Here is a 19,702-nt window from a genome sequence, read left to right as displayed (position 1 = left end):
AGTTCGCCCTCTCCTGCAGACATGCGGTACTACATATTCTTTTCATTTCTAAGTCGAGGAAGCCTTTTGACCACAACTTTTGAACCCAACACTCAGAATCAAAACTAACTCCCTCATTTGCACGGCCCCTGGACACACTTTCCAAGCTTTGGTGGCTCTATACAACCCTCTGTTGACCCAGAATGGACGTCAGATGGCCGTTTCGACCACTTCCGTCAACAGTTCATAGCTCCGCCCCGACTGATTGAGAGTTGAGAGTTTGTCATTTTCGATATTCACTAAAGTGTTAAAAAGTAAGCTTGACATCATAAGACGACACATCATTAAAATCACCAATTAAATGGTTCAACAAAAAATAAAAAAGGCGATTATGATGCATGTGGGCGGAGTCAAACGTTTAGCCACGCTTCTGACTGCGCTTAGCAGCGAAGGCTACTAGATTTTTGTTGCAGTCATGGTTGCAAATTGCAACCCTTGCCCTCGTTTTTGACTTCTACCGGGAATTGTTCCTGATAGCGACGTGTAGGAAACGGAGGTCGTTAAACTCGTTTACTGTCAGCCCAGATAAAAAGAATGTACTTTTTGGCTTCTCTACTTGTCAATGGCAGCGAGTGAGTTAACTCAGGCCAGGGGAAAAGAAGGGCGTTCGACGAAGTCGCCTTGAGACGAGACTGCAGGAAATTCTCTAACTATTACAAAAGAGGTAATTACAATTTACTAACACGTCGATGTAGACTGACAGACATGGAGACGAACACCGACACCAGGTAAGCCAACAGCTTTTAAACATCGTGAAGTTACTTTGGGGGAAAGGTGCTAAAGTCCAAATGGGGCTATGGGAAAAGTTTACACTCGGCAAACTTGTCAACGAAGCTGCTGGCTCACGTTAGCACGATGGCGACACCGTTTTTCGACCGGGTTCGGGTTAACTAGCCTAACAAACGCATCAAGGTGCTTTTTCTATCCTCGGAGTTTAAACATGCCACGTCGTGACTTGATTTCTTCTTCTTTCCTCCCCCCAGATGCGGTTTTCAGTCAAACATATTTCTTATAATTTCGTCCCACTGGGAGTTTTCATGCATCTATGGTTACTATTATATCGTCAACAAATGCAAGGAAATATTTGTAAATGCTAAATAAATTACCTAAAAAGGGTAAGGCATATTGTGGCTAAAACTAGTGGTTCGTACGTCTGTCTCTGTTTTTTTCCTAGCAACTCTAGCTCCCTCCAACATGCCCAAAAAATACGTTGGGTTAACTGAAGTCTAAATTTCTTCTGTTTTTTTTTTATTCACTGCCAAGTGTTATTGAAAATGGATGGATGCTGGGACTCAAGAAAAAACTCTGAGGACCCTTCCAGACAACACTCATCTAATCAATCGGATCGATCGATCAATGCTACCCCCCCCAAAAAAAATATTGTTAATACTCATGTATTAGCCTTCATACAATGTGTAGTGAACAGCCCGAACATCTTAAGCAACAACATGATATCTAATCTGTTGATGCCGTCATCTGGTCAAATTGGACCACAGGGGAGGAGAGTCGGTGATGGGCAGTCATGGCAAATATGGGTCGTGCTTACACTAGTGACAACAAAGCAGGCATTGTTGGTTGTGTGTGGGAAAAGTTGAACAAGCGTTTGGTGTAGTTGTGTGTGCGAGGAACATGAAGGCCAGAACAGAAGTACTGAGGATCAGTTGTCCTCAAGGTTTGCATTTTGAAAGTAAAACTTCTTATCAATGGAAATTATATTCTAACGCAAAGCTGTCCATGTCATGAAATGTTTAATTGGATAAAAGTACAATTTTTGTTAACATTTTGTAGCTGTTTTTTTTTGTGTGTGAAAAATACGAGGGCTGAACGATTTTAGGGAAATTCTGAATTGCGTTTTTTTTTTTTTTTTTTCTGACACCAAAAATATAGTCAAACAGCTGTTAAGGCACCATTAATGCTGAAAGGTTCACGCAGGTTTTGGAGAAACACGCTGCCATCCAAGCAACGCCTTTTTCATGGACGACCTTGCTTATTTCAGTCAGTCAATGCCAAACCATCGATCACATACCTTTTCCACAAAAAATGATCTGATCAGGATGTGTGGCCAATCGACGGCAGCGACCCTATTAAAAATGTACCAAACAATGAAATTTCTCTAACCTGGCCCTGACCTCTAAACTTCTGATCCTAGAACCGTCCCTGCATCCTTCCCCAGTTTGAAGTGCACAATGAGGATGAAGACGATTCTTCTATGAGGACTTTTGGCATCGACGTGCGAGACCTCCCCTTGGCCCTGTCATCCATGACGCAAGCCGTAACCTCGGACTCCCGCTTCAAGCCCAAATGGCGGGCGATCTCTGTGGCCACCATGCTGGCTTTCACGTTCATGTTGTACCTGCACCGCACGGGAAGGGACGGAGACGCTCCAGCCAGCCAGTCCTCCCGCAACACTTTGCAAATATATCATCGGGGTGATGACCACACGTTCTGGGACACGCAGAGACAAAATATGTTGCACTTCTCCCATTTGGAGAAAAGGGAAAAACCGTATAATGACACGTACCCTCTAAGTCCGCCTGTGAAGACCAGCAATGGCGTCCGGTACCGCATCGCCGTCATTGCAGACCTCGACACGGCGTCACGTAACCCGAAGGACCAGACGTGGTTCAGCTACATGAAGAAGGGTCACCTGACCGTTTCAGAAAGCGCTGACGCACTGGATGTGGAATGGGACGAGGAGACGATCACACTGGAGAGTCACCTCGCAGAGAAAGGACGAGGTGGAGCGACAATTCTGACGCCAAAGTGCACGTGTGCTCCGCATTGACTAATTGAGGCTCTTCTGCAGGTATGGAATTGTCGGAGCTGCTGGTGTTTAACGGGCATCTGTACAGCGTGGACGACCGCACAGGCGTGGTGTACAGGATTGAGGGCAGGCGGGCGGTACCCTGGGTCATACTGCCTGACGGCGATGGGACTGTTTCTAAAGGTCAGTCAACGCACTCACCGCATGTCTTGCAGAGCCAAGTGACATCTTCCCATTTCTTTCCCGTACTGTTTTTTTCAAGCCAATATTCATTTGTTGAAAAAAAAAAAGGGATAAAATGGTGTCAATGTTTTGAAAAATAAAATCTAAAAAAATTTGACTTAGTTTAAATGCGTTTAACCACATGTTTATGAAACAACTTTAGTCATTTACAACATGTTAAATATTTTTAAAAGTCAAACAAAAATTGCATGGAGGTCCCATGCTCAGCTACATGTTTTTCTAGTTCAATGAAAACAGACAGCTTTCTGCTGATTGGCTGCTACACGGAACCAATCAGATGGTGAGGTGGGCGGGCTAATCTGCTTCTGCAGGCAGGGCCACCAGCACAGCAGGGAGAGAGTGAGAAGTGTGCTGCAGCAAGCCAAAAAAAGAACAGCTTTTAATTTAGCGGCCTTGAAAGTAAAAAAAAAAAAAAGGCAGATGCTGATAATCGGCAACATGCCCGATATTGGCCCCGATAGTCGGCCCGGCCATTTTTCCCTGCTGCAACACACCTGATTCAAATCGAGGAACAGGATTGACAAACCCAGGTTTAGATTATTTTATTTTGACTACACTTTCACTTTTGTTGAAATATTTTATAATTGCGTAGTGATATTTTTAGTCAGTAAGCCCAGGTAGCAAATACTGCTGCCAAAAGTTCCGATAGATTGTGTCCTTTCTCCTGAGTTGAGTGTTCATGTGTGCATTCGTAGGCTTTAAGGCAGAGTGGCTTGCAGTGAAGGACGAGCACCTATACGTCGGCGGTCTCGGCAAGGAGTGGACCACCACCACGGGGGAGGTTGTCAACCACCACCCACAGTGGGTCAAAGTCGTGGGTTACCATGGCGACGTCGAGCATAAGAACTGGGTGTCCTACTACAACGCCCTGCGGAGCGCTGCGGGGATCAAACCACCAGGTTCTGATATTTCTCAGTTCCGTTCAGTCTCACGGACTCCATCGTACAATGTGCGCGTTGTCGGTTTGCTTGCAGGCTACCTTATCCACGAATCTGCAGCATGGAGTGAGCGGCTGCAACGTTGGTTCTTCCTGCCTCGACGCGCCAGTCACGAGCGCTACGAAGAGAACGCAGACGAGCGGCGCGCTACCAATTTACTGCTGTCCTGCCGGGCGGATTTCAGCGACATAACAAGGCGCCGCGTTGGGCCTCTGAAGCCAACCCACGGCTTTTCCTCATTTAAATTTGTGCCCGACACGGATGATCAGATTATTCTAGCCCTGAAATCCAAAGAGGATGCGGGCCGCATCGCCTCCTACATTGTTGCGTTCACGCTCGAAGGTCAGGTGCTGATGCCCGAGACAAAGATCGGAAATGTTAAGTACGAAGGCCTAGAGTTTATTTGAAAATGATGAGACTGATGTTTTTTTTTTTTTAAACATTATGACATTTGTAATAATGAATAATAAAATGCACAACTTAAAAGGGAAGTCAATCCAAAATATTTCTTAATGTGACCCCATTACTCGAAAAAATTAACAATCAACGCTCATCTTAAACAAAAAAAAACAAAAAAACAGGCACGTCGTGATTGGTCGTCACCTGAAAAACCGCAATGATGTTTTCCGTTGATAATAAGCGGCAAAATGGATAAAAAGTGGGTGGATTCGGATGCGGAATTGATTTTGCAAAAACACAATATTAATCAGAATATCGTGTTTAGGCTATTCGATTGTGTAAATAACCTTTTGGTGGTGACTTCCCCTTTAACAAATACAGGCAGACTGGTATTCGATCGTCATCAAATTAACTCTCAAAATATGCAATTTGTCTTCCGTGGGGAAACTGCTGGTCAGACTCTCAGGAGTAAAAAGTTCAAAAGCCGTCTAGCGTTTGCACACTGCTGAATGTTCCCGAACTACTTGAAATGGATGCTCCTTGGTAGAACTTTGTCTTTTGATTTTCATCGTTACACTGACCAGATTTAATGTTTTTATTATTGTAAGTCCTACTTAATCAATAAAACAAAAAGTTATTTAATGTAAAAATAAACCATTAATATATTTCTTTTGTATCACAGCCGCACAACTGAATAAATGTATCCCATTATGAGTGATGTCTAGGCTTCCTTTTTAACCTTTATTTTTTTATAAAAACATTGTAGTTGTGGTTAATATGAAATTCTCATTTCCAACTTCTGATCGTTCAATTTCTTTTTGGCGTGACTCAATCATTTCAATCGCCTGAATTTTGTGATTTATTGATTGAATCACGCAATTTGGGTCAGATCAGTCTCATTTTAGACTCATCACTTTGAAAATGTTCATTTGATATTTTCTACCGGATTACATTAAGATCCTTTTTATATAATCTTACATTTTCTGAAAAAGAAATTCCATGGCTCACTCAAATGGAATCAATTAATCGACTTGATTTTAACAAGTTGGAAATGCATACCATTTGTCGACCATGAACGAGAATATTAAACCGCGCAACAAATTAATAGCAACTTTTATGGTGTTGAAAATTAAAAATTGACACGACAGATCTACACGCATAACTCAAATCTGCAAAAGTTTATTTGTCGTTTTTATAGAGCTTGTTATGAAAATGCATTTTTCACAGCAGGTGCTGACTGCCACTAAATAACATTACAATTGAAGAGAATTTTCTTAAGCGATTCGAGATTAAAACCTCGTTCCCATGGCAATGACATCAGGAGGCAAACCGGACAGTTTGAGGGATTGGAAGGAGCTACTTTTGGAAAAGAAGTCGAGCATCCTCCGGTCATTGTTTCTCAACTCGCAAAATACGCCTTTGGAACCTGAAGAAAAAAAAAAAGTGTTTTCATCTCTACCTTAGTCTATGAAAACCTGCTTGTTTTTCTAATTTGGAAACGGGGTGTGTAATTCTTTTATAGCGAATAAATGCTCACATTTCTTTCCATAGTGATGCCAATTTCAAAGTGACAGTTTGCCACACTCCAAAATTTCATAGATGGAAAGTTGACCTTCTCATGAAGTGTGTCAACTTACCACAACTCCTGATGGTGGCCAACAGCTGTCCAATCATACGCTTCGCCGCAGAGGGGTCGGTGACCCTCGGCAGAATTTGTCCAGTGATTAATGAGGGGAAGTCCTCAAATACGCTTGTGTCTCTCTGGAGGGAAGAGATAAAGCAGCAGCATTTGAGATTCTTGTTGCTCTCCCATTTTGTTTTGGGAGTTGCCGACTCCAAATTGTTACCTGAATGGAGGCTGCGGCTGCTTTGGCATCGGCGAGCGCCAGCATGTAGCCGCATAGCCCCATGTCGTCCTCTAGGACGAGTGCGCACTGAGCGCTCGGGGGGATTTCACCTGTTGACAGACTGCAAAGGACACGATCACATTAGGATGGGATGCATTTTTTTTGGGGAGGGAGATTTTGGTTTGAATGAGACGCTGCACAATCTGCCTGCGCCTCAATTAAATCCACCAAAATGGCGTTGGACCACCTGCGCTGGAGTGCAACCAAAACGCAAATGTACTTGAGCACCAATTGAGTCGTTCTGCTTTAAAAGGCAGAATTTACAAAACCTCCAGCGGATATCTTTCATCACACAATAAAAGAATAATCACCGAGCAACTTACATGTCGCTCACAAGAGGGGCGTCTGTCATGGAGGCGACTTGAATCGGTCTCTCTCGTTGCATCTTCACGAAAATTCTCTGGACTTCCATCTAGAAGAGACATCAACGGAACGTGAGGTTGACAAAAAGGAAAATTGAGCAGGTTTAAGGCGATTGATTGAATAATCTCACTTTATCCTCCGCGCAGTAGGGCCGTATGCAGTACACCGACGTCGTCTGCGGATGTTTGAACAGGTCTCGGTTTCCATGGCCCGGCAGCATTCTCTGCAAGGACGTAAGCGATGTTGAACGACATTTGACAGCGAGCCACGCCGCATCTAACAAACATTCATAAATATTTTTATCACCAACCCAAAAAAGTTTTCAATTGCCACAAGATTGCGCCAAAGCACTATTTTTTTTTTGTAATAGACAAGACTATATAGCCTGACTAAATGAAACACCTCTCATTTCCGTCTTCCTAATCTCAAAATGGCGCCAAAGCAATAATTTTATTCTAGACATGCCTTTGGCCTGAGCTTAAAAACTGAAATAATTTAGCTTTTTCAACGAATAACAGGAAAGTTAGCAAAGATTAGAAAGCATTCACATACATCACTCGCAGGTGACAAGGAGCTCAGTTCACCTGAAACTCTCCAGAGAGGCCTCCTCTGAATCCCCACGGCTCTGGATCAGCACCCATGAGCTGGGCCGACGGTTTGCCAAGTGCTCCTGTGGCGAGCAAATGTTAAGGTTAAGTCCCGAGCGTTAAAAATATATTCCTTTTCGTCCTTACAAGGCTATCATTTTGAAGACACAAGTTCCCAGCTAGCTTTAGCTGCTGCAGCATAATGAGCTGCACATATTCTTGGAAAAAACGTTTTGGGTTGACTTCCCCTTTAAAACTCATTCACCGCCAGCCCATCTCCGTAACGAGTATGTGACACCATTCTGTGTTTCTCACCCAGCGATTTGACGTACGCTTGAGCCAGACTGACGCCGCTCTTGATGTCGCAGATGTAGTTGTAGAGGTCATACAGAATGCTGCGGTTGGGCGCGTTGGACAAGCGGTTGAACATCCGCACCACCGCTTCGCACATGTCGTCAAACTGCTGCGCTCTCGAAAACCACTCGGCGCTCTAGAAACACAACAGTGATGCACTTAATGGGTCACGTTTGAGCGGCTTTGACATTTCGCAGCAATAGAATAAGCAAATCTGACCTGCTCCGTCTTGACGGCGGCATCTTGATAGCGGCTCTTGAGCCAGTGGAGCTCATGCAGCATGGTCTTTGCCGTGGAGCCATATTCATACGGCAGGTAGAAGAGGTCGGACAGCAGCTTCAGGTCGTCTAGGGTCAGCGGCTCGGCTGTGTAAAGTGGATTCTCGTCCGGTCCGGGTACATACGAGTGTTCCCCAAGGTCTGTCTGCATGGGCTCCTCGTCCAAAGATTCCTTCTTCGAGCAAACTGGACGACGGTGTCATGGAAAGTTGTTACAGTTTGACTTCTACTCGTTTTTTTTTCTACAACAACAATCAAATCCAAAACCTACCCGTAGGCTGATCTGTGCTCATAAATTCCTCCAGCCAATCAGTGAGGGCCAGCGTTAGGGCTTTGTGGGGGCTATAGCAAGGGTCTTGTTCTTCATCGCCTCATGTTGGACGCACAAGAGTGAGAATAGAAAAACACGGCAAATTTTCTGTACAACTATCAGAGCAAAACAGCAAAGCTTACCCATTTCCACATCCCGGGGTGCTCCATCAGCAGAAGCTTTGCACCACGTCGCCAAGGTGTGGATCGCCACAAAATTCGGGTGGAACTCACAGTTGGGATTAGTCAGCACACCTCTCAGTTTGGGGATCAGTTCCGTTGGACGATCCTGAATGGAAAAGAAGAACATTTCCAGAGTGAACAAGCCAGGGGGAGTTTGACTAGTCAATGCTTTTTTCCACACAGCGGTTAGATTGGTTAGATGTCAAAGTCCCCCCCCCCCCCCTCACCCCAATCAATCAATCAATATTTACCTTATACGGTCCCATGAAAATTCTTTGTGGGTCATAGTCATTGGCGTGTATATTGTCCCAAATGACTGGCGCCCTCTTGAGGATGGAGGACACCTCGTCTATGGACTCCACTGAGATTTTATGGGATACCACCTTTGGACCTAAGATCAAATATTACTTGTGATAAGGTGGCGTAATTTTTTGATTAAGGGTATAAAAAAAAAAAAGGCAGATGAGAGACACAGACAGAACTTACTGATGTTACTTCCATTTTAAAAGTAATAAATAAATAAATAAATTAATTAATTAATTAATAAATACATAAATATATAGATATATAAATATTTTTTAATTTTTTAATTAATCAATTCACCATTTATAGACTGCATTTAATGTTTAATTATGTGTAATCTTTACAAACTCCGGATGACTTTAAAGATTAAAGAAGGGAAACCTTTTAAAAAGAGGCAAATACTGTATTTGTTCCTGTCAAAGAATACCTGTCCACAACACGTCTATCCCCGGCAGCAGCTCATCTCCCACAGTGTGAAGGTAAGATGACAGTGACACATTTGGGGTGCAGAAAGCAGCACAATAATCTGGAGTTTTGGACAAAGAATATTGGTTAGTAGGCGATGGTGCTCCGTCCCTAATTCTCGTTAATAGAAGGGATTCGCTGTGAATAAAATTAGAAGCATGAAAAAAAAAATTGATGGGCACAGAATTTTCAGTTTGGACAAATTCTCCAATGTGACCTGTAGGGCAGAAGAGGAAGGTGTCCGGTTCTCCCAAATGCCGGTACACCTCATTGGTGATGGCCACCTGCGCGTGGGCGAAGGAGCTGAAGGCTTGCTTGTCGGCCGGACACATCTCCGTTTCGATGTCGTCAAACAGTAATGAGAAGGAGCTGCAGCCAAAGTCTCGAACCTGGAGAGGGTATGGGACAATTTTTGCACAAATTTCAAACTTGCAATAAAGTCACTAAGACTGCACAAAACAAGCACATCGCATGACGCATGGCTCCTCCTTTTGATCATGCATACAAAGTCCTACCTGATCCAGTTTCCTCTTCAGGGCGGCCACCTCTTTGCGGTTGGAAAAAGTGACGTCCAGGCCGGGAGAGATTGCATAGATGAAGTCAATGTTGTGCTGCTTCGCTGCTGATATCAGGGCGATGAGTTGCTCTGCACATCAGACAGGAAGAATATTTTTCACAGAGTTTGAAGTCGGAATGCATGATCACTAGCAAAAACTGTCAGACCAGGGGGGAAAAATGACATGACAAAAAAAAAAAAATAATAATATATATATATATATATATATATATATATATATATATATAAAAAACTGGAGCGATGAGACGACTCAAATACGCCCAAATTGGTTTAGTCATTGTCTATGTGAGCCTCAGCCGCATGACGTAGCACGAAAACATGGCACTGCACCAGCCTGTCTTTTTTTTTTTTTTTTTTGTAACTCAGTCTTAACCATCTGAACAAAGCCTCACCCTTCTTTAATTGCGCCAACATGCAGTCGGTGCTTCTAGACTCGTTCTATCATGCGGGATCGTTAATTTACCTTAATATGCAACATCGACCACAGCAAGCTCAATATTGGCAATTACTTCGAATCCCATTAAGTCCCAAATGCATCCACAAGATGGGAACAAGAGTCTCCTTAAGCGCACAGCATGAGGAGAAAAAGTTTTACTTTGCACACGACTTGAATTGTTTTCATTCTCATGGTAGCATTCCAAATTTTTGTAGATGCCTCGTTCGTCTTATTATGGAGCTTGGTATCACTTCTCACGCTCATATTATGAGTGGACCAATTTTGGTATTAAATACAGATGTCTATCATGTTCATCCACACACCTCTTACACTTTTAAATGACACTGTCTTGTTTTTTTATCAGCACAAGGAACAACCAGGCATGTGGCTTGAGACACTCATTTGGGTCAAAGTTTAAATCAACACCTCTTCAGTGTCTCCGTGGAGATAATGATGACAGAGGTCGTAATGTTTTATCAATTTAGAAGTAGATAGTGTCGGGTTGGAGATAAATAGTCTTGGAAGCCCAGTTCAGAGTGTTTTTTTTTTTAGAATAGTATCAATTACGAATGTTCAATGTTTATGGCTGAGGAACAGTGCATAGCAACAACAAACAAATAAATAACGCGCTGAGTCGTGGTGGTGACTTGGACTCACCCGCCTCCTCGGGGGAGTAAAGGTCTCGCCAGTACATGCGGTGTTTGTAGTCATCCTTAGGAGCGTACAGGTACGTATTCAAACCCCACTTCTGTTCCCTGAGAAAGTAGGAGATGCAAATTACTTCACATCACATGAAACAGCTTTGCATACCAGTAGAAGATAGTAAAAAGAATGTATATATTGATAATTGGTGATGATTCAAAGTGATGTAGCTTGGGTGTGTTTGGATCCCATTGTACCTTTTGAAGAGCTCTGTTCTTTGCTCCATCGTCCATGGTCGGCCATAAAATCCTACGACAAGTAAAGATAAAATACGACTTGATAGAAATAATCCTGTCAGTCATGCTGCATTTGTAAAAATTCCAATAATTATGCTCATGCATCGGGGCGAGGGTCGTCGGACAATACCCGGTGTCGTATTGTGGGAGGGGGGATCGAACCCGGGTTGCTCACCTTCGACTACGCCGCCGATGAAGCGCTTGGCCCCACTCGGTGCTTTCTCGCGGACCTCGCTCGAAGTTGCCATGACTGTCCGTCCCCTGAAGGCGAGCTTCTCTTATTGTTTTCAAGGTGTCAAACGCTCGGACTGTCAGTCATGGCATGGAGTAAAACCAATACCACCCTTTAATATGTCATCTCGTGCGCGCGCGCGCACGCATACGCAGTTACGTAACGCGGACCTTGACAAGCTATAAAGTCTACACTTGTAAATATGAAGCGCATAGACCATCACAAGTTAGGATGAGTGAAGTTGACCACGAAATGGGCCGCGACTCCGGGCCAGCGCATGGACTCGACGTCACTTGCTGCCGGATGAACGTCTTAAAGGGACAGTGCATCAGCTTCTTAAAGGGACAGTACACCGCCCAAAACAGTACTCTTTTTTTCAAATGTGTTTATTCAATCATCGTGGGAGTCTATATCCCTAATGCATGGATTTATTCTCTAGGATAAGATAGCTAGATCACAGAAAAATAAACCACATTTTGAGGTTAAAACTTTTTATTTGTTTTAAGATATAAACATTTTGTATTAAGGAATGCAACAAACATATTCAATAGACTCCACTAGTGCATGCTGTGATAAGTGTGACATAATGAGTACTACATCCAAAACAAGAGCTTGTACAGGGGTAGGGAAGTGCGGGCAACGGAGGCAGAGCCTCAACTGCATGTGAAGAGTATTTTCGGAGGGGAGTAAACAAAAAAAGGTTTGCTACATAAATGTGAGCAAAAAAAAGCTCTGAGGTTGGTGTCTTTCTCTCTCCTCCTGTCCTCCCCTTTGCACTGCTACCTCAGCCCTCTTTGGGCTTGTTTCAGTAACGAATCAAAGTCGAGCTCCTGAATCTTGCCCTGGGCTGGAGACGGCTCTGCATCCACTTTTGCATCTGAGGAACAAAGCAAATCCAATATTTACACTTTGCCATGCATGGCATTCTGGAGGAAAAGGGGTGCAAACTGCATTCAGTTGTCTAACTTTGTGTTTGTCCAGAACATCATTAGCGCAAGATCATTTGTGAAATGGACGTTAAGACGTGGCAAACTGTGGGTGCAAATGAAGTTGTAATTAGTTGTTTACATTCTCACCTAGATCGGCATAGTCTGAATTACAAAATTGTCTTCTTCCTCCAAAGCAAATGTCAAAGGGCAGCTCATCAGGTCTTCTTAGTTTTCCACCATTGTCGATGGCTGCAAACGCGTCATCCATGTGGTAGAACGTGACAAAGCCATAATGGTCACTTTCGGGAGCAAACAAAATCATACTTTAGTACGTCACAATATGTATAGCACGGCTACTACAATCTTTTAATGTACTCACCCTTTATCTCGAAAGTGCAGAGACACGCATTCTACTTCTCCAAAATGAGAGAAGCGCTCTCTCAGTTCGTCGTGCGTCATGGACCTGCGAATGCGGCCGACGTACACAACTCTGCGCTCATCCTTTGGTGGAGGATTTGAGATGTGACTTAGCACGCGTTGGACAACAAATAATTGCAAAGACACCAGCGGGTATGACAGTAATGTCAGACTTACTATGGCTTTCAGCTTCTCAAGTCTCTCCTTGTGCTCCCTCTTGAGCTTCCAGGACTCTCTGCTGAGGGAGAAATTAGATGTTAGAACGGATTAAAGGCAACTCAAATCATTTCATTGGGGAACATTTATTTGAGAGACAAGTAAATAGTCAAAGTCCCATTCAATTTTCAGCACTAATTGACTCACCTGTAAATGTTTCTCCGTCGCGTAGGGAAAGTTGGTGAGGAAGGGGACGGTGACCGGGAGCGAGACCACGATCGGGGTCTGTTACATCTTAAACGCGTACAAGACAGTTTGCGGCGCCGAGGCGGGGAACGGGAGACGGAGCGAGAAGGGGAGGAAGACCAAGACCTGCTTCCTGAGCGCTCGCGATGGGACCTGGCAAAACACGCACAAGTGTAAATAAGAGTTGAGCACAAACTTCTAACTTAAGCTCGAGAGAGAGCACGAACATGACTACCTTCGTCTTTTTGGGGAGCGGGATGCAGAGCTGGAGGATGACGACGATGAACGACAACTGTCCGTGAGGGGCGATCTTCTGGAGTATCGCCTCTTCTCTCGTCCTCTGCTCGGGGGGCTGGGTGGAGGTGTAAGCGGGGTACATGGAGGGGCTGCATGTGTGCGTGTGGATGAGGCGGACTGGTATTTCTCGTCAGTTCTGATGGGAGAGTCACATTCCATGATGGAGGCTTGACTGCATTTGACAGAAGAGGAGGTCTCTTCCACTTCACGAGTGGCTCTTGCATCCAGAGGCATGCAGTAATCGTGATCTGCCGACACCGATGAACAAATGTGAGAAGGTGCGGCCAGCTCTGAAGCGTTCGTCTTCCTGGACGGCAGAGGGCGAGGATCAATGATCTGAATGCCCTTGGATGGCAGTGTCCTCCGTCTTACACCGACTACTTCCTGAGTGTGGAGAACGACGTCAGTGCCGAGAGGCTCAGGAATAACGTGTTCCGACTTTCTTTGGCGCTCCGGATAATTTTCGGTGATTTTTGGTTCTATCGAGTACAAAGTTCTGACAGGTCGGTGCGCATCTGTGGAGGTCTGCATTAGCGGAGAGTTCCTTTCCGTGTCTTTGTGTAGATTTGAGGGTGAAGCATTTGAAAAGATCGCTGGGTCACCTTCTTCAGCTGAAAAGGAGACAACCACAATAGGTCATGTGTGAGCATGCGCATGATACAACATACCAAATATTTTTACAAGCACAGCATTTGAAAAACATTATTTGCCATTCTGTCACCTTGTTTCTCCTCAAACTGCTCCAACAAGCTGGTAAGATCACAGGCTTCAATTCCTTAAACGGAATAAACAGACAGCAATGTCAAGCATTTCCTTGTTTCTGGGTTGTACGGATATTCATTTGAAGAAAGTCTTGCGTGTGTTTGGGCGGTACCTGATTCAGCTGGAGCAATCCGCTCGTGACAGGTTTGTTGCAGCGATGGTCGCGGCGTCTCGAGAAGAGAAGATCTTGTGGGGCCGTCTGGCAACGCTTCCCTGACTGGGTGACCTTGATCACATGTTACTGGGTCCGGACTTACTAACTGAGAAATCTTTGGCGCTGGCAAGAGGTTTTGTGCTTTCCTGCATTCTGAACTGGGTTTTGCTTGAGGTGTAATCGGGAACTGGCCATCCGCTTCTTGACTCGGAAGAGGTTCCGTGGCGGACCTTTGTATTTGTGATAGTGCAACTGAGTGCTCAACACTGGACAATATTGACGAGTGACAATTTGACGGGGCGGGTGTCGCGCTAACGGGCAAGTGAATGATGACCGGGTTCGGGGGGTCAGTGCTGAGCTGTGTCGGATTCTTTAATGGACTTTTCTCGCTTGCCGCTCCTTGACTGTGCTCATCGCTGCACTTCGAGCCATCAAGTGAGGCGTGTTCCGATTCAATTTGAAAAGATTTGACTCTGCGATGCCGAGCGGCAAACAATGGCTTTTTCTCTGGATGGCGACATGATGCCGATTTCATCTCACAGAGGTTTTGTCTCTGCCCATGTGAACAGAGAATGGGGGTCAGCTCTTTGGGGGGCCGCGGAACGGAGGGCCACTTGGTGGCGTTGCTTCGCTTTTTCTCCGCCAGAGGCTGCCTTTTCTGTCGCAGCTGTCTGTACTCTTGGAGGCTTAGCGATTTGGCTTTGCATTTTGGCGGCGGATCCTCGGCCTTGTTATTAATGTCTAACGACAAAGATGCTGTTGTTGGGACTTTAAGTACTTCACCATTGGGCGTATCTGCAGTGGCGACGCTGGGGAGAGTCTTCTCGTTGAATTCTACTTCCACAGACTGATCAAAAGAAGCCACTTGAACAGGACCAAAACTGACTCTTTTCTTTGCTCTGGGGAACAGACCTCCGGTTGATTTGGCAGTGAGTAATGCGCTTTTCAGGAGTGTGACGCTGTCTTTTTTTGCAAGCCCCTCTTTGTCCTTCACCGTCTCTTTCAGAGGTGCATCGTCATCATCATCAGATACAACATTGATATCTTCATCGCTGTCTTCAGTTGGCTTTTTATACTTCCATATTTCTCCCTGGGAGAACATTGTGCGTTTCTTCTGTAGTTCGTCCCAGGGCGATTGTGACGGTCCAGCTGTGATCCAGTGGTCTCTCCCCTCCTTCTCCTCCTCCTCCACATGCATCTTAAGGCAATAGGGGTGCATGAGTTTCACCAGGTTGACCAGAGAAGACGAATTGAAGACGTTCACTTGAGGATCTTCTTTCTTATTTAACAATGTCCGACTTTGTTGTTGAAATACGGGCTGAAGTCTGGCTACTTGGCTTTTGTCTTCTTTTCCTGCGTCTTTCTTGGCTCTCGGTCTAAGTTTGGCGGCAAAGGATACTTCATCCTAACGTGAGATGGGAAAGAATACAAATGGATTTTCGCTATTCAAGGGCTGACCTGGTCCCTATTCACCACAAATTGCAGGGGTGGACTGTAAATATATCATTTACCCAACAAAAAAAAAAAAAACATTTTTGTAATTAAAATTATAACGATAAAACAGAATTACTGCTGTTACAATATGTGTGTTTGTGTGACCAGTAGTTTCCGGGTTCCGTATTTAAAATATATACTATGTTCGATTTATGGGGCACTATGCTTTTATTTTATTTAATGAGTTATTTTTGAACAAACATGAACTTTATGGTTGTGTGTAAATTAATGACATCCAGGTCCAATTCCTTGTACAACTTGTATTCATCACCCAAGTAAGCACTGTTTGTAAAAATCAATATTTGCTTTGTTTTGACAATGAAAAATGAAAATAATTGTTGCACTTACAGTAGTCATGCTGTTCCCAAACTCTTGACAGCTGAGGAGCTTGGAATCTGGCAAGGTGTCAAAGGGAGAAAGAGTGCTGCCGACATCATCCTCCACACACTCCAACATCTGAGTCAGAGCCGACAGCAAGGTCTCGCTCTCTTCCTCCGCTTGCCTTGTGTCCTATAATGAGTAACAAAAGCAATTGATTATTTTGGTCACTTTTAGGGAGCGGGTATGAACACATAAAAACAAGTCTATTCCGCAGAGCTACTGTCATTCCTGGGTTGCACTCTGACCTCTGATGAAACAGTGGCATCCTCAAAAATGGCCAGGATAGAGTGCTCCATACAAGACCGCGTGTCGATATCCTCCCCACCAATGTTGCCTCCATATGTGCCAATCTGCAGATATATGGACAAATATGTGAATGCATCAAAATAAACATACTCACAAAAAAAAATCCAAAAATAATGCGGCACGTTATACACAAGCAATGTTTCAAACACGATTGAGCGGGGTACACATACTGAGAATTGGACCGAATTTGAGGCCCCCCCCACTCTCAATCAAGAAAGAATTATCATATGTCTTGAAAAGAAGATGCTGACCGGCTATTCTGAGGTGTGTTGCATGATTTTTTTTGGTGCATCTCACATTTAAAAGAAAAAAAAAATGTTTAAAATCTGTACTTGTGTGCACCGCGCAGCACATTGTCTCGAGTATAATACAGTATAACATGATGCCATTCAGTAATCCAAATTGGAAGTGTTAACATTTTGATGAACATAGTTTTTTAATTAGATTTCATATTTGCTTATGTGTAACATAATATAGATATGACAATAGTCAGGAGGAAAATATAAACTACAAAATAATAACTTGTGGCACTGAAAAGAGTGGAGACTAAAGCGATTTACAACGGCAAACCAACTGACACAAAAAAAAACTTTCTGGTCTATTGGGCTAACTCATGAATAATATAAAATCGGTGTCTGGATTCATAGATCTCAGTGACATATTGTGATACAAAGACAATACATTTTTCAAGTGAAAACAGGCCGTCTACATGATCAAAAAGGCCAGCAAATGTCGCGTTAAACGAAAACCGGCACAATGTGCCTGATTCAGATGACTTCAATGAAGAGTGTAGTCCGGAAATGCAGCGCTGCTCCCTTCCACCACCGCATTACAGTTTCAGTTACGAGAAGCACAACGAGAATGCCCCGAGTGTTAATTACACGTGACACCTAGCAGTTTCCGTGCTTTTCGAGAGCCCAAAAAGTGCTTTAGAGGTCCATCTACAGTTGATCGCTAACCTTCTACACTGCAGCCCAGCCCGTCTCAGCCACGTGTCGCGACGCGCGCATGTGCCAGCGAAATAAGCCCCACTACGACGCCCCAAAACCGCTACATATTCCCACGTGAGCCCTATAGTAGCTCAACTGGCGAAAGCGATACCTGGCAAGGGCTTCTGGAGCTCAGAAAGTCCACGTTGCCGGCATTTAAAGCCCCGTCTATGGGCCTCCACTGCGCCGCCATCTTGCTGCTCCACATGGTCGACTTGGCAGTACTGGACACGTGGTCACCGGCAGCGCGCGAACAGTCTGGCTGACCTGGGACCAGTTTGGCGCTCACAGCAGATTAGGGTAAAATTTGAAATCTGATCCTAGGTCGGAGACCTCTGTCGACTTACAATGCCATATGTGTGAAGGAATATTAATCTTTCGTCACGTTGGCGCGTTTCTGATAACGTTTGTTAGAAACTGGTATACTTGCATCGTGGTTAGGCACATCACAGTCACCATATAATAGCTTCTCTTTAATGCACGTGATTTTGATTGCGCCGAAGCGACATCTAGCGTTCAATTGACAGTATCACTGTTTCATTTACTATACATGTACTGGTATTTACATTATGAAAAGGGCAACAATAGTGGAGGACTATAAGTGCCAGAAATATTTATCTATTTATTTATTTTTATTTAAAAATACTTATTGGTAATTTAATTAGTTAATGACACATTGGTGGTGCATTTATGTATTCATCTGATGTATTTAATTCCATATTAAATGAATGAATGAAACAATTAATTAATTAAAGACAATTTTAAAGAAACAAGTTATGGTGTATTTATTTATCTAATTTTGTCACTTTCAGTCCTCCATAAGCAATAGGGTAACCAATATACTTACTATACTTGGGTAGATTTTTCCGGTATCTGTACTTGAATGTTTATTCTTTTATTCCCGCCATTTTAAATCTGATAATTGTTCTTTGTAATCCTTGCTTTCTAAAAATTATCTTTACTTTTTTTTTTATCAACGACGACTCTAATTAAATTGAAAGAGGTGAAGTTTAGTCAATAGCGTTTTAATGATAATGCAACATATTGTATTTGGAGAAACAAGATATTCCCACCCATAGCGTAATATAAGATAGATCTTTGATGTTGATGTCAGTCTATGTGTGAATGGTTGTTTGTCTAGCCAACCTGGGTTCCGAATCAAGAGACAAGATTAGGTTATTCAAGAAAACTCGACACTACAATACTTCTAATATGGGCTGGTTCTCAGTTTCTCCACTAGATGGTAGTACTGGGCTTATACCCTTACATTCTTCTGGCACCGCTTTCTACCTCTCAAAAGTTGTGAGTTTGTACATAAGATGATTGCCCCAGCCACCTATCCCCAGTAAATACCAATCAGATAGTGAATACATAACGAATGCAATGCATAACAAAGCGACATATTCATTGGCTCCTTGTGCTTGTGGCGTTATCTTGTATTATCTTCCCATTTCCAAAGAGGACGATGCATGTGTCTGGCCTCTTATCTCTTGCATACCAGCAAGGGGTTGACCTTTCTTCTGAATGTCATGCCGGTTTACAGAATGACTGTGCAAGATTTATAGGAAATGAAATTTTGTCACAGGAGCCGCTTTTATAACCTGGTGTGGAAGCTTCCTCGCATTGTCTTCTGATCGGTTGCTTGTTGTGTTCTTGTCATGACTTCACCATTTAGGATTTCATTGCTGTTTCTTTTGGGAATTTTCTAAAACAACATCGCCAATTTCCACAATCCTGATTGAATGGTTATAGTAAGCATTCATTCAAATGTGGTGAGAATCCAGATCAAGGTGAGGATTTTTTTTAATTTCCCCCTATGTTAAAATGAATATTGCTGTCTGCAGAAGCCATTTGGAGGTGATTTTTTTTTTTGTTCAACTCGGAATGTTTTTCTTTTCTTTATAATTGTCTTTTTCATTTAAACCACCAAATTCCCCCGCTACTGCCACTCCAGAAGCTTTCACTCATACACCCACACATACCCATGAAACACATTACTGTCTGAAATGGGGCCAAAGCCGCCGTCAGTCTCCTGCGGGTGCAGTATGTTCAGGAGTATGTGGGGACTTGTGTTGAGGAGGGGCAATTCAGTGTAAGTGGGTCACCTTACTGCAGCCTTCAACACTAAACAAGCACATCAACTCACACAGTCACATACAGTATAGTGTATTTATCCCACCGGGACCAGTTTTTTTTTTTTTTGTTTGCCAATAAACTCACAAATGGACCCTTTTCCAAAGCGCTAGTGCTTAAGTG

General features: G+C 43.6%; 3 protein-coding genes across 8 annotated transcripts; 1 reads left to right on the top strand and 2 right to left on the bottom strand.

Moving 5' to 3' along the window:
- The first annotated feature begins 392 nt into the window (after positions 1-392).
- Positions 393-5,097, top strand: cant1b (calcium activated nucleotidase 1b). 2 transcript variants are annotated; one of them, XM_088303833.1, is made up of 5 exons: positions 393-703; positions 2,189-2,777; positions 2,846-2,986; positions 3,742-3,945; positions 4,021-5,097. In XM_088303833.1, the coding sequence occupies exons 2-5, from the start codon at positions 2,249-2,251 to the stop codon at positions 4,389-4,391; spliced, it is 1,245 nt and encodes a 414-aa protein (XP_088159959.1). In that variant the 5' UTR covers positions 393-703; positions 2,189-2,248; the 3' UTR covers positions 4,392-5,097. The 2 variants fall into 2 exon arrangements, with proteins under 2 accessions (XP_088159959.1, XP_088159958.1); XM_088303832.1 differs by having other exon boundaries at positions 393-767.
- Positions 5,098-5,546: 449 nt separating this feature from the next.
- ogal (O-GlcNAcase like) lies at positions 5,547-11,612 on the bottom strand. 2 transcript variants are annotated; one of them, XM_088303829.1, is made up of 17 exons: positions 11,259-11,612; positions 11,045-11,096; positions 10,803-10,900; positions 9,648-9,778; positions 9,350-9,521; positions 9,095-9,193; positions 8,616-8,755; positions 8,326-8,470; positions 8,144-8,242; positions 7,814-8,058; positions 7,556-7,730; positions 7,238-7,323; positions 6,784-6,876; positions 6,614-6,702; positions 6,231-6,351; positions 6,021-6,144; positions 5,547-5,809 (listed from the first exon to the last, which is right to left on the bottom strand). In XM_088303829.1, exons 1-17 carry the CDS (start codon positions 11,329-11,331, stop codon positions 5,673-5,675), a joined length of 2,079 nt encoding a protein of 692 aa, XP_088159955.1. In that variant the 5' UTR covers positions 11,332-11,612; the 3' UTR covers positions 5,547-5,672. The 2 variants fall into 2 exon arrangements, with proteins under 2 accessions (XP_088159955.1, XP_088159956.1); XM_088303830.1 differs by having other exon boundaries at positions 8,144-8,233.
- A 385-nt stretch (positions 11,613-11,997) lies between these two features.
- LOC148332666 (uncharacterized) lies at positions 11,998-17,876 on the bottom strand. Of its 4 annotated transcripts, none has more exons than XM_088303824.1 (11): positions 17,559-17,876; positions 16,397-16,501; positions 16,119-16,280; positions 14,235-15,681; positions 14,082-14,135; positions 13,299-13,971; positions 13,025-13,216; positions 12,839-12,899; positions 12,624-12,745; positions 12,392-12,543; positions 11,998-12,192 (listed from the first exon to the last, which is right to left on the bottom strand). In XM_088303824.1, the coding sequence occupies exons 1-11, from the start codon at positions 17,652-17,654 to the stop codon at positions 12,095-12,097; spliced, it is 3,162 nt and encodes a 1,053-aa protein (XP_088159950.1). In that variant the 5' UTR covers positions 17,655-17,876; the 3' UTR covers positions 11,998-12,094. The 4 variants fall into 4 exon arrangements, with proteins under 4 accessions (XP_088159950.1, XP_088159952.1, XP_088159954.1 ...); XM_088303826.1 differs by having other exon boundaries at positions 12,839-12,896; XM_088303828.1 differs by having other exon boundaries at positions 14,235-15,474.
- Positions 17,877-19,702: the final 1,826 nt, after the last annotated feature.

Source organism: Idiotropiscis lumnitzeri, chromosome 8 (assembly GCF_059441095.1).
Source record: "Idiotropiscis lumnitzeri isolate Australia: NSW breed Sydney's pygmy pipehorse chromosome 8, RoL_Ilum_1.0, whole genome shotgun sequence".
Taxonomy (NCBI): domain Eukaryota; kingdom Metazoa; phylum Chordata; class Actinopteri; order Syngnathiformes; family Syngnathidae; genus Idiotropiscis; species Idiotropiscis lumnitzeri.
The sequence above is the reverse complement of the archived record's forward strand: the minus strand, read 5'-3'. Positions and strand labels throughout refer to the sequence as shown.